The 14,524-nt window shown below is 37.6% G+C and overlaps 1 protein-coding gene across 1 annotated transcript in view; it reads right to left on the bottom strand.

The window, feature by feature from the left end:
• LOC139140840 (MAM and LDL-receptor class A domain-containing protein 1-like) overlaps positions 1–14,524 on the bottom strand; it is a 92,193-nt gene that overhangs the window by 51,859 nt on the left and 25,810 nt on the right. The window contains exons 14-21 of the mRNA XM_070710289.1: positions 14,021–14,362; positions 13,233–13,373; positions 12,665–12,921; positions 11,479–11,560; positions 8,820–8,963; positions 8,252–8,369; positions 7,119–7,363; positions 4,765–4,899 (exon numbers count right to left, since the gene is read on the bottom strand). Of these exons, the coding sequence (XP_070566390.1) occupies positions 4,765–4,899; positions 7,119–7,363; positions 8,252–8,369; positions 8,820–8,963; positions 11,479–11,560; positions 12,665–12,921; positions 13,233–13,373; positions 14,021–14,362 (1,464 nt within the window). The remainder of the gene's footprint in view (positions 1–4,764; positions 4,900–7,118; positions 7,364–8,251; positions 8,370–8,819; positions 8,964–11,478; positions 11,561–12,664; positions 12,922–13,232; positions 13,374–14,020; positions 14,363–14,524) is intronic.

Raw genomic sequence — 14,524 nt, 5'->3', positions numbered from 1 at the left:
ATTCTTTCCTTGATGAAGTAAACTGGCTTGAAATGCCATATACCTTATAGTTTTAGAAAGCTGAGATACTAGTCTTTCAAAAATGCATAAAGTTTTAGTAAAAAATACGACGTCATAGAATTGGATAACTTTAAATCGATTTTTTTCTGGTAATTCAGTATTTTAACCGGAAGAAAATACGATAACTATTGTTTCCTCCCAATGAAGCAAATCAAACAGATTTATGGATGTTATTTACTAATTGCAATGTGCTGAAGAAGAAAATAAATGTCAAAATTGGGTATTTACAATGCATTATTGTCTCTACTCACTAAAATTGCAAGTTTTGCTACATTGGTATATCGTGAATGGGCATTTTATTGTTATGCAATGAACTAATGCACAGCCTTAAAAAGAAGACTAAAACGCACACACATAGTCATATTGCCATTTTCTCCTTAAAGTAAATAGATTGTTGATGACTGTCTATTTTTATAATTTACTTTTTAAATATTTTTTATAAAATAATTTTGATAAGACGTATTTGGAAAATTGTCTATGCCTCCTTGTCTTACTTGTACAGCAAGCATTACTAACAATCTATTAGGCCGTGGGCTAGAGGGGGCGTCTACGTGCACCTTCCCCCCCCCCCCCCCCCCACAGGATAACAAACCTGTATTTTTCAGAAGCCTTGGGATCCCTAGAATAAGAAATAGGATTTTAACAGACAACATATAGGGACTGAATAGCTGTCACGGTCATGTTTTGAAGGGTACCGCAAAATCACGATTTTGTGACCCACATGGATTTTTGTCGAACCTGTCTTCATGTACGTCATCTGCTGAGCTTACTGTTTAACATGACCTGGCTTATGGGGTATCATTAGAAAGGTGATTTATTCTTCTTGAAAATGGTATATAGTAATATGCAATATCTTCTATAGTTTTCATGAAATAGGGCCATAATTTACCCCATACCCCAAAGTTTATGTCACAAATTACTGTCAAAACTAATCTAAATTCTACCAATTATTTACCTAGACATAATACAAAGGGCAATGCTGCGTATTAACTTTGTGTTATTTGCTACAGGTACATGTTAGAAACCTGAAATAAACTTTTGACAGAAAAAATATTGGGATCCTTTAGCTGTAACAGTCATATTTTGAAGGATCCGCAAAATCACAGTATTACTGAATCACATTCGTTTTTGTTAAACCTGTCTTCTTGTAAGTCTTCTGCTGAGCTTATTTTGAACATAACGAGGCAGATGCGGTATCATTAGAAAGTTAATTTACTTTTCTTTAAAATGATATATTGCAATATGCAATATCTTCTATAGTTTGTCATGAAATGAGACCAAACTTACCCCATACCCCAAAGTTTTATGTCGCAAGTTACAGTCAAAACTAATCTCAAATTCTACCAATTATTTTCCTAGACACTTTACAAAAGGGATGCTTTTTATAAAATATATTTGATTTGGTACAGGGACATGTCAAAAATATGAGTTAGACTTTAAACAGACAAAATATTGGGATTGAATGACTGTTACTAGCATGTTTTGAAGGGTACCGTGAAGTCAGAGTATTACCGACTCGCATATGTTTTTGTTAAATGTGTCGTCTTGTAAGTCATCTGCTGACATTGTTTTTTACCATAGCCTAGCTTATGGGCTGCCATTAGAAAGACAATTTATTTGGCTTTAAAATGACATATTGTAATATACAATATCTTCTATAGTTTTCATGAAATAGGACCAAACCTTACCCCATACCCCAAAGTTTTATGTCGTAAATTACTGTCAAAACTAGCATTTAATTTCGATAAATTCTATAAAAAAGACAAACTTTGTATGAAACCTATTTTATTTGTTACAGAGACATTTCCAACTATGAGAGATACCATTAACAGGATAATTATTGGGATTTAATAGCTGTTAGCATCATGGTTTGAAGGATAGCAGGATATGTTGCTGACACCCGTGAAATGTTATTAAACAGGTTTCCATGAAATTTATCTTCCAACCTTTATTTTATCCGTAACCCAGATTGTAGGGTATCATTACAAAGATTTTATCACTCTTATTTTTAGCATATCATAAAGTGCATTATCATCTTAAGTTGTAATGAAATAGCAAAAAACTCATCACCCAGCCTTTAGTTTGATTTGCAACCTACATCTGTTCTTACACTTTGCAGTTTGCGAATTTGGGATATGGGGTAAGTTTTGGTCTCATTTCATGACAACTATAGAATAATTGCATATTGCAATATATCATTTTAAAGAAAAGTAAATTAACTTTCTAATGATACCGCATCTGCCTCGTTATGTTCAAAATAAGCTCAGCAGAAGACTTACTAGAAGACAGGTTTAACAAAAACGAATGTGATTCAGTAAGACTGTGATTTTGCGGGACCCTTCAAATATGACTGTCACAGCTAAAGGATCCCAATATTTTTTCTGTCAAAAGTTTATTTCAGGTTTCTAACATGTACCTGTAGCAAATAACACAAAGTTAATACACAGCATTGCCCTTTGTATTATGTCTAGGTAAATAATTGGTAGAATTTCGATTAGTTTTGACAGTAATTTGCGACATAAACTTTGGGGTAAGGGTAAATTATGGCCCTATTTAATGAAAACTATAGAAGATATTGCATATTACTATATACCATTTTCAAGAAAAATAAATCACCTTTCTAATGATACCCCATAAGCCAGATCATGTTAACAGTAAGCTCAGCAGATGACGTACATGAAGACAGGTTGACAAAAATCCACGTGGGTCACAAAATCGTGATTTTGCGGTACCCTTCAAAACATGACCGTGACAGCTATTCAGTCCCTATATGTTGTCTGTTAAATCCTATTTCTTATTCTAGGGATCCCAAGGCTTCTGAAAAATACAGGTTTGTTATCCTGGGGGGGGGGGGGGGGGGGAAGGTGCACGTAGACGCCCCCTCTAGCCCACGGCCTAATAGATTGTTAGTAATGCTTGCTGTATAAGTAAGACAAGGAATGCTTGCTGTATAAGTAAGACAAGGAGGCATAGACAATTTTCCAAATACGTCTTATCAAAATTATTTTATAAAAAATATTTAAAAGGTAAATTATAAAAATAGACAGTCATCAACAATCTATTCACTCTAAGGAGAAAATGGCAATATGACTATGTATGTGCGTTTTAGTCTTCTTTTTAAAGCTGTGCATTAGTTCATTGCATAATAAAATGCCCCTTCACGATATACCAATGTAGCAAAACTTGCAATTTTAGTGAGTAGAGACAATAATGCATTGTAAATACCCAATTTTGACATTTATTTTCTTCTTCAGCACATTGCAATTAGTAAATAACATCCATAAATCTGTTTGATTTGCTTCATTTGGAGGAACAATAGTTATCGTATTTTCTTCCGGTTAAAAATACTGAATTACCAGAAAAAAACGATTTAAAGTATCCAATGCTATGACGTCATATTTTTTTACTAAAATCTTATGCAGTTTTGAAAGACCAGTATCTCAGCTTTCTAAAACTATAAGGTATATGGCATTTCAAGCCAGTTTACTTCATCAAGGAAAGAATGTTGTACCCCTACCCCTAGCTTTTGCACATCCCATACAGATACACGCAATTCAAAATTGACTCCAGAGAAGTAGTGTAGAGTTAAATATCTGATGTTAACACTTTTTTTCTTGTTTAATATGTTGGAATAAATAATTTAAACACAAAAAGTTGTGAAAATTTTGCTTAATAAAAAGTAAATCACAATTGTTACATGGTATTTTGGGTAAAAAATTTCAAATTGTCAAAAAAATTCATTTTAAAGTCGTCCTATTCTATGTACACAAATCAATTTTGCTAAAGTTGGTATTCCTCAGAAAGAGCAGTATCTGAGCTTTCCAAAATGTAAGGTTTGTGCTATTTCATGCTAGTTTACTCAATTTAGGGGAGGATATAGTACCCCTACCCTACCCATTTTTCGCCATTTTTTGCGGTACATACAAATCAAAAACCAGTGCAGACAGGTAGTGCATCCCAAAATATCCAATGTTAACATCTTTTTTCTAGTCAGCAGATCCCAAAGAACAAAAAAATACCCATGTAGTAGGTTTATGGGGGGGTGCACGGTGGGCCCCTCCAGCCCACGGACTAGTGTCATTTTCCTTACGATGCTGTCAAGGGAACTCCGTTTCCCATTGTTTTAACACCTTTTAATGGTTTCTTTATTATCTAAAAGTAATTTTGCCAAGTTAAATGACCAAATATACTCTCCTAACCTTTCTGTATTTGAGTTACACTAGGGTAGGTAGGGGCTTATACACGGATGTAATGTATTTTCTAAAATCCTCTAAAATCAGTAGGGGGCTTATACACGAGCAGGGGCTTATACTCGGACGAGTACGGTAATACAGGTATGATTGTGCTTGCTCTCTCTCTCTCTCTCTCTTGAATTCATTTCCATACCCCATCAAGGGTAGCTAGTAATTACTCTTGAATTTTTGCTGGGCATACTAAAAACTCTGACTTCTTAAAATTAGAGGGAAAATATTTCGGAGGGGACAAACAGAGGTCTCATGAAAAGATGGTACACTGGTGACTCATATGGTATATGACGCGGCAAAATCACAAACATTTAGTGATTTCTCCCTCTTTGTAATAATCTCCTTCAGCCCGATACCACATTTTTATCGTCTTATAAGATATAATTATCCCTCACCCAAAAATGAACAGAAAATTAGCTTAATTATTTGTAGTTGATGAATGAGATGACTGAGGACTTACCAGAAGCTGTGGCATATGTATGATCATTAGGTAACGTGGGGAGGATGCCTCCACTACCCAATGTCCAATCAAAATCATCCATTGTGTCCTGTACACCTCCACAGATAACAGTGTCTTCAAAGTCACATACATCATCTGTGAATTGACACACAAGTTAGCAAACGATAAGCAAGCCCTGTTATGTTGAAATAAACATAGCACAAATGATCATTGACAATTTCATGTACTCAGGGCTGTCATTTATAGCCGGTCACCGGCGCAAATCGCCGTCTGACACAGGTCTTGCCGCCGCCTGTTTTCCCTATTCAAGGCCTGCAATAATGATCTTTACGCACGTTATAAATTCTTTCCTGTCCCAATTCTACCGTTGGCTGCGCTGTGCTGCAGAGGCGCAGCCCCTAAGGCTCGTTGGTAGCCGATTTCTGATTGGTTTCAATCGGTACTATCAAAATGCTTCGCGTGTTGTGATGGGTTTTCGGACGTACACGATCGATATGGCTACGAAAAGAACGACAGCCACGTTGGATGTATGGGTGCAAAAAGACCCCGAGAGGCTTACACTAGTTTGGAGATAAAAGTAATGTTCATATTTGTAAATCATTTTATTTTCCTGAGGAATTTCAGTGATCGGGGGTTCAATCCATCAATGGTATAGCATGCAATGTAGATTTCACGCCGGGTCTGAGCAAAGTGCCATAGCATTACGTGTATTTAGCGACTGGAATTTTTGATTTGTTTTCCCGTTTGCAGATCGTGAACACTCTTTACAATTAGTAAGAATCGTTTACTCAGCGCAAAAAAACTTTGTGGGGATTGACTCAATTTTTAGTGAGTTTTGACTACCACTGAATTTGTTTGCACTAAGCCGCCGTTCTATGAAATGTATTCTTACGGTAGTACATGCTGTGTACTGTGGTTGTTTCGAAGGCCCGAGTATTGAAGTTTGATAAATATTTTCCGACATCCGAAATCTTTCCTCAAAAGCAAATATCGGTATTCCGATCCTTCAAAATCATTTACCAAGACCAACATTTTTTTAATGTTTAGGGCAATCAAAAAATTTAGCTAGGCTTGACTATATACTTTCGCGGTATCTTGCACGTACGCATACGGCGGTAAACCATGTTTTGAATATGGATATATCATGCATGTAGTGAGCCTACCCACTTGGCCGGCGTGGGTTTCGACAAAACTCTGACTACTGTGAGGGATATCAGAATAGATAGTCATCAGGAGAAAAGATTTGATCGTTAACTTTCACGCGCAAGGATTTACTACGTAAATAAATCAACATATTGTCAATCTTGTCGATTGAGAGGCCGACGGACAACGATGCCACGCAATTTCATTAGCGGATGTAAACTTTCGTATGTAATTGTTTGTATGACGTAGCGTCTACTCAAATTGTCTCTGGTACTGGTCTCGTATTTACCCCATTACATTTGTAAATTTTCACACTGGAAATTCATAGCCGGTAACTCTGTGGAGAGGTCTTGAAACAGACAAAATAAAATTACGCAGTATCAACCAGACGCAGATCGGAATTTTTTGTCGTGACGTTAATATGGTCACATCAGTTTTGCAGTGGGGACAAGATTTTGTTTAATTCTAATACGATTAGCTGTTATTGAATGGGAACGTATTACAATTATTGAATTACTTTCTGCAGATGTTGTTTCTTAAGAAATAGTTTCTGCAGGTGTAGTTTCTAAAGCTACATCTGAAGGAATAGTTTTTGCAGATGTAGTTTCTGAAGCTACTGTTTCATCAGCCTGAGAATCACACAATATTGAGGTATTGTCAGCTGGTACTGCCATACAAGCCTTGGGCTTAGATGAGTACTCCAGTGATTCTGATTATGGTTCAGATTATGATCTTTATTAAGCAGGTTGTAATTCAACAGAATTTGTATGCAAATAATAATAACCTGGTGTATCAATAAACATATAAACTCTGTAATACTTCTGTTTGTCTTTCATAATTTATTTCACAAGATTCAATTTCATGTTACTTTTGATACTTCAGTTATAATAAACTTGACAGTAAATTGCCCTCAAAAATGCCACCACAGGCCGCTTGCGCGCACGCCTTGCTCCGCTTCGCTCCGCGCAAGGCTGTACCCTCCTGTTCTTTCACTTGTACCCTTCTATTCTGAAAAACATTGACAGCCCTGTGTACTACGGGACTTTTCACTTGAAACCACTTGGATCACAAGCTTCAAGTTACTTTTTCTTTCACAAGGTTACTGCCTTCATCAGGTAACTGCATCAGCTGAAATGCTACAAACACCTAATGAAACAAAAGGCATTTATTATAAGGCCATAGAGGGCGCTTCCAGGTACTGGAAATCTCACCTGACTGGCAGTATCCATCAATGATGCTGACATCATCGATAGCAATATCACCATGGGTACGGTAACCATGGACACCTTCTAAGACAACTTGTCTGTTACCATCAGTTGTTGATATTAGGTTTACACGGGCATTCCTCCACACGTCACCCTGTGTGCCTTGAGATGTCCAGACTGGTAGGCCTGGCACCGTACCAACTTGAAGATACACATTCAGCTGATTTATTTGTGATCCATACATGTGATACCTGAAAGGATATCAATGAACTTATACCTTTCCAAATGATGGGTTTGACAAACCCTATTGGTTATACCCGGGCAAGGTCAGTGTGCAGAAATACATGGGTCAGAGGTTACAATCTGAAAGGTAGAATGTGCCTTTGGGACAGATATTCATGCTCTCAAATTTTTTCAACACATTTCTGGTCATCCACTTGTGGGGGATCATTTTAAAGCTCTTTGTGTAAGAAAATTTTTTACCGTTTAAATATTTGAAATAGTGTTTTCTCCTCATCAAGTTAACACAGGGATGGCAGCCATTTTGAATTTCAAATTTAAGAAATTTGTGTTCTCTACTGCTCAAATTTGCATAGTCAACCCAGCTTTTTATTCTTGATTTGGTGAGAGAATGGTTGAAAGTTTCACTGAGGAAAGTTTGAACAAAAGTTGAAGTCTTTCACTTCTGAGGTGCATACTACCTTAAACAAGAAATCAATAATCCTAAGTGAAAAAAAGTAATACATATCCACTCCAAACAAGAAAAGTCTCTACACTGCAGTGATATGGCACTTTGAGAATATTCTGGTTGAGAAACAGGTAAAGCAGCTACTGATGTAAAATTGAAAGCTGTTAATTAGTTGTAAGAACAAACAAAAGATAAACACTCTCCCCTAAGAGATTAATTAATAGGCACTACTTGAAATAATTACGAGAGCAAACTTACCCTAGGGGTGATGGAGTAATACCATGGAGCTGAGAGATATTCATAAAACATATTTGTCACAGAGTCCTGTGCAATGACCAGAGCAGCTCCTTTGAACAGATATCTTTCAAAGTTACTACTGCATCACCTGCACATAATTACGGATGCACAATGGTCTACTGGTCTATTTTTCTTTCTGAGAATTCTGACTTACCAGAATGTTAGACACTTTGGTTGATCTGACAGCATGTAGACAAATGTACTGACCAGCTGCGCTGTGTCTCCCTTATTGTAAGAACTGTCATTCTCAATGTACATGTACCAACCACCATCTGTGAGATTTCACAAGGATATAATCACAGTGACACAGTTTGGTTAGGTATTTCTGTTATGACATTGCAAATACATAGGGAGTTAAAGTTGATGAGTCTCAGGTCACATGATGTAAAGAAGTTCACATGAATCATGTGAATAGTGTCACAACATGAAACAAAATATGCAAATTATATTTTCATGGCAAACACATGCAGAAATCTTTAAATATAGTTTGATGGATTGAAATGACCAGACTTTGCAAGTATACGGGTATATCACTGTTTTAACTGAATTCACTCAATATGAAATGAAACAACTAAACTGAAGTCATTAATTAGATGCACTGTAATATACAATATTGAAGTCTTTTTGACAGATTTTGCGGCATTTTTGAATTCAAGGTCAAAGTCAGGAAAAGTACAAGTTCTAACTATTAGGAGCAATTCCTTCATGTAGCCTGGCCTTACCTCCAATGGTATGGTCCTTTGAGGGTCCGGTGTGAGGAGAATCTGTCTCTCCCTGATTTCTTGTCCAATCAAACACATCCGACGATGACTGAGTCCATCCACATAAATCATTCTCAAAAGTGCATGGAATTTGGGCTGGAGAAGCTGCAAGTATAACATCCATTGGTACAATGTTTCCATGGAAATAGAAATAGGTTCAAGTTTCCCATTCAATGCAGTTAGATATATCGCCCTTTAGCGATCTTCCTTCTCATTTTGTCATTCTTATGTGATCTTGTTTCAAACTTTCCCTGATCAACATTTAATCCTTTTCTTGCCCAGTTAACCCACCCCTATCAGGATTAGTTCTCTAAAACCAGCCAAGTATGACATACATTTTACATGTACAGGCATTCCATAATTGTCACAAGGACTGCAGACCTCAAGTGACTTTAAGGGTCACACTCAGTAAAGGTGGAGCAAAGAGCATTTTGATCATCAACAATTCACATTCATTTATATTTCACTGAGTGAGAAGTATCAATGTGGGCATTTTCTCCCACAGTCTATGTGTGCATATTGTTACAAACAGAAGTTGTAGTCCGGCCCAACATGATTGTAGCAAAATGAATTTCATTATGACTTTCTCACTGCATGATCATTTGTGGTCGCAAGGACTCTCTTGTTTCTAAATGATGTGCATTACATGTACCACTCTCATCATGGACAACAAATCATAACATTGATAATACAGTCTGAAAGGAGGGTACTTCATTTGCATGCATAATTAGGGATTTAGTTCAAATTCGAACAGCGCCCTCTAGCCAGTGAGTGACGGTTATGGCATTTTTCGCCAGAATTTTATCCGCAGATATCTCAGCCTTCGTTTAGCATCCGTCCTGTTTCAATTAGCGGCTGAATTGTACTCTTATTTAGTTTTTCGCCGATGAATTTTGTGGGGTTTTATCGATTCGTTTTTGCGTTAGCCTAATTTTCATGGTTTTCGAGCGACCGAAAATGCCGTTCACTAAACAATGCCGCAAAAGCATATCCAAAGTCAAATTTCCATGAGAAGTAGGGAGGAGACGTATCTTGAGTAGGTCCATACGATCTGAAAAAATCTCAGTGGCTTAAGCCTCCGTTTTTGAAACACGTCTCGTTGAAGTTGACTATGCAGCGCCGTTCATGTGTTAAATCTAACATGGCGACCAGCGTACAGCGCAGCGTGAGGTGTACACGTAGACTCTCTCAGCTCTTTCTCGGTCCTAACCGGCTAACTTAGCAGATTTTTTCGGTTCTATTTATGTTTTCAATGATTGTGACGAGGAAGCCAGACTGCAAGCTTGTGTTACCTCACTGGCCACACACAATCTGCCTGCTGGCTTCTCGGTAAAGTCGTGGACAGCGCAAATGGAAAAAAAACACTACGGTGACACCGCGACAGAAGGGCTACATTTATCACTGTATGCGGCCGTACACTTAGTATAGTGGAAGACACCCGTCGTACTGACTAGCAGTGCTGTTTCGTTTATGAGTGATTTTTTCCGTTTTCGCATTCTAGTAGCTAGCAATCATACAAAAACTGTAGGAAATAACATCGGCCGCAAAAATCTCCATGGATAAATACGGCTACCCTGTATCCCGCACACAAGTATGTGAATATACAATAGATGCGGCTAGAATGATAGCCGATGACAGCTGCGCGCTGCGGCCGTCCCTGCTAGCATTGCCGGCAACGGTGCGTGCTCGAATTAGACATGGCACATTTTATAACTCAATGTAGGCCCTAGCAAAATTTTGGGTTTTTTTAAAGTATTGATGGTCATAATGTGACATTAATTATATACTTTATTTATATATTACATCAGTGACCCAGATTATAGGAGTAAACTTTGAAAAAAATGAAAGATTAATCGTGTAACGCCCGCGCCGTGTGAACGACAAGTGGTTTGGTCGCAGTAAACAGCGTGGAGTGTACGTAGCGTAACGGGTGTTCGTATACTCATAGACCCTCGAGATCTACGTATACAGCGATATGGTAACTGCATGCCAACATTCAACACTGCCGCAAATACATGTCCATGGTCGCAACGGTCATGAAAATTTCACCAAATGTTGATAATAGTTAAATGAATATTTTCTGAAATTTTCGGTTGGCTTAAGACCTCTAAGGTCATTATCGAGCTGTTTTACGAAAAAGGTGAAGTTTACTTCCGCATTTGGCGGGTCGACCTCGCCACCCACTTTGTAGCGATTTAAATAAAATCTTCTCAACTTTTGTGAGTTACCCTAGGAAAACAGATCATTAGTATGTATGCTACAACTGAAAGCAAAAATTATAGTTCTAGCTATTGTACGTTTTGCTGCACGTTGACATTTAAAGCCCGCCCTTTCGCCGCATTTTATCCCTCACTGCAGTGGCGGTCAGCGTGACGAAAACGAGGCTCTACAAACACGAACTTTTATGCAAATTTCATAGGCTCCTTTCAGACTGAATATATACTGACTGACACCAACATTAACGACTGCTGAAATATAGCTCTATATTTTCTGTCATTGGTTGTAGGTTATTTATAAACCAGTGTATAAATGATGTCATCACAAACCAAGATGTCAATGTTTTTCCTACCAACCAGTTCCAACTGAGTATTCACCATCAATCTATTTTAAAGATTCTCACCTGAACAGTAGCCATCACCAATTGTAATATCATCCAAGCCAATGTCACCTTTGGTACCTCTCCTTCTGCTGGTGAAAACAAGCTGATTGAACAAGAAAAAAAAATAAATTCAAGACAAACTATTTTGAAATCGATCAAGAAAATATTATGGACTGAACATGGCAAATATTTGCTGAGGGCAGGTGATCTCTTGACCTCCTGATCACCAGCAAGCAGCTAAAAAATGACTATTTTTGGTCGATAATATTTTACTTAACGTCCCTTAATCTGCAAACAAGCTTTTTTGTGTTTTACTCAGAGATTTGAAGAGATCTCCCATGGCAGTTTATCAGATGTATGAGGTGACAATTTAGTTAATGAGCAAAGAACAAGCAAAGGAAGACACGCAGAAATCTCTACAACTGACTTTAAACAGATTGGCTGCATTTGTGCTGTTGATGTCTGTTACAATGACTGTTTGACTATATTGTACAGTTCTTAAAGTTGAGAATGTTTGTTTTGAATTCTGATCATGAATATCCTTTCCACCATTTTTAGAATACAGCTTATGCATTGTTTCCCGAACTGTGCAGGATAAATAAAATATTATTTGACCATAAATACATTCATGGTGCATCTGGTTTCATCTTTGATGTTCCGTTTTTGATTTAAATCATTAAGGATAATGATAAAATCATTTGGGCCAACTTGAAGATAAGTAGTGCAGTTTGTATCCTCGTATATCACCAACAACTTAAATTGGAAAGAACAAGGTATATGAAGACATTCAGTAGGTGAAGCAAGACAAACTACTGGAATGATGGTGAAATTAATCTAAGTGCAGACTTTCTATTTAAATTGGACTGTTCACAAATGATGTCATTGTTTTCTCATTAATATTCAAAAGTAAATATATGTCTGCATATTTAGATCACACTGTTGGAAATTACACATGCAAGAATGACGAAAGTACCACCTGGTAGGCACCTGATAGTGTGACTATGAATACTAAAAGACATATACTGGTCAGACTTCAACAGCTACTCATGCAACTGTGACAAAATTTGTCCACATTGCAAGCAGCAGTGTCTGAAGTCCAGACAAGTAGCTATATTAAGTAACATACTTGTAACCGCGAACAGCGCTGTTCAATTATGTATCCTAGGGAAATGCAATAACTGAGCAGAGAAATAATCTGTGACGTTACCTGATAATCATTGTACTGTTTGAAACCGATCCTTCCAAACTGCCACCCAGTGCCTTGATCTCCCATTATCGACCACAGTGTAGTGCGGGTATCACCACTGATCTGTTCAACCTGTAGAGTGCCAATGCCTGCTCCGTACATATTGTACCAGAACTGCAGACACTTGTCACTGCCTGGTGATGCTATGAATGGTTCACTGACCAGCATTGACAAAGTGCCACCTGCAGTGTTGGATGACTCAGTGTAGATGTATGTACCTGTCGATACAATGTATCAAGTATGGTTGATGAATAACATCATGTTTTGTGAACTTTCTTTCATCCTCAAAGCCTTTACGAATGCTCATGAAGAAGAAATATTTGAGATTACCCAGTAACTAAATCCCAGAAAATGCACAATCGCAACACTTTTTCAATCTCAATGCAACCGATTTTACTGATCCACACTGTGAACACAGACATAACTATCTTAATAATTTCATCTCAGCTAACAAAATATTTGCTTCACCAAAATGCAGAATGGATAAAACTAACAAAACTTCATGACTAAGTCATGGACAACAATTCACCTGTGATATTGCCGTAGGTGTGGTCAGTGTCTGGACCAGTTTTTGAGGTATCTGTTGGCCCTGACATTAGCTCCCAATCTGTTTCGTCATTGTCAAGTTCATTGCTCCATGTGCACATACCATTTTCAAAGTCACATGCACCTACCAGTGAAAGGGGAAAAAAGACTGTCAGAAACTTCATAAAATATTGAGTATTAAAGTGGGTTTACTGAGGATTTACGTTTTGCTGATCAACAAGAATTACGTGTACTGGGAAAAGAATTATTAAAGTGAGTCATTATCAAATTAACCCTCTGAGTGGGGTAGTTTTACCCACCAAAATTTTACTGCAACATTTTACCAGTATTTGTGAAATTTTCTGTAACATTTTTATAATTTTAGATCAAATGGAAAGCAAATTTCATTGGCTACAGTTCTTTATCAAAATTTCAGCAAAACTCTGAAAAAATTTGACTGGGGTATATTTGTGCCACTTTACAATGTTATTTTTATGATATCATGACTGATATTTATTGTTATGAAAACTGTGTGAGGATTATTAATTTTCTAGGACTTTCCAGGACTCCATTTAATTTTCAGGGACTTTTCCAAGACTTTCCATTGGGCTTTAGGGGAGGATACAGACTCATTATGTAGCATTATGGCAAGATTTCTCTGAGGTTACCGGTATATTATTCTGCTGATATTGTTTCTTTTACATAGTTCATCTTCCAATAATGCTTGGAAGAAAGACATGAATGTGTACATCGGCAGGCTTTGTACAGCAACAAGTAACAAATGGCACTCACCTGGGTTGTTGCATGCTCCATCAGAGAGAAAGAAATCATCAACAGCCACATAGCCAGACTTGCCACTGCCACAAACAGCTTCAAACACTATCTCATACCTATCGGCGCTATCAATGGTCACTTGAGCGATGATCCAGCCATCACCTTGCTGGAAATTCCTGGACCACAATGCCTGGCCAAGGTTGTCGTTGACTTGTGCATACACATTCAGCAAAGCCACGTCGGCGCCATCACTGTTGTAATAAAATGTCAAGCACCGGCTTCCAGAGGAGCGGGTGTATTTTTCTGAAATAAATCTTGCAATTTGGCCAGTGGTGCAAGATTGTACTGCAAGATAATGTCCTGTGTGGATAAAAGAAATGGTGTGAACATCAAGACAGAAGCAAACCACATCCAAGGAAATCATATGTCAGTCATTTCACCATGTACCAACACTTTGACAGTTTTGCATAGTACCACACCAAGGGGACAACTGGCAAGCAATGCATCATGTCTGCTTTATGC

This window comes from Ptychodera flava, chromosome 9 (genome assembly GCF_041260155.1).
Source record: "Ptychodera flava strain L36383 chromosome 9, AS_Pfla_20210202, whole genome shotgun sequence".
NCBI lineage: Eukaryota > Metazoa > Hemichordata > Enteropneusta > Ptychoderidae > Ptychodera > Ptychodera flava.
Note: the sequence above shows the minus strand (reverse complement) of the source record. Positions and strands in the feature narration are given on the sequence as shown.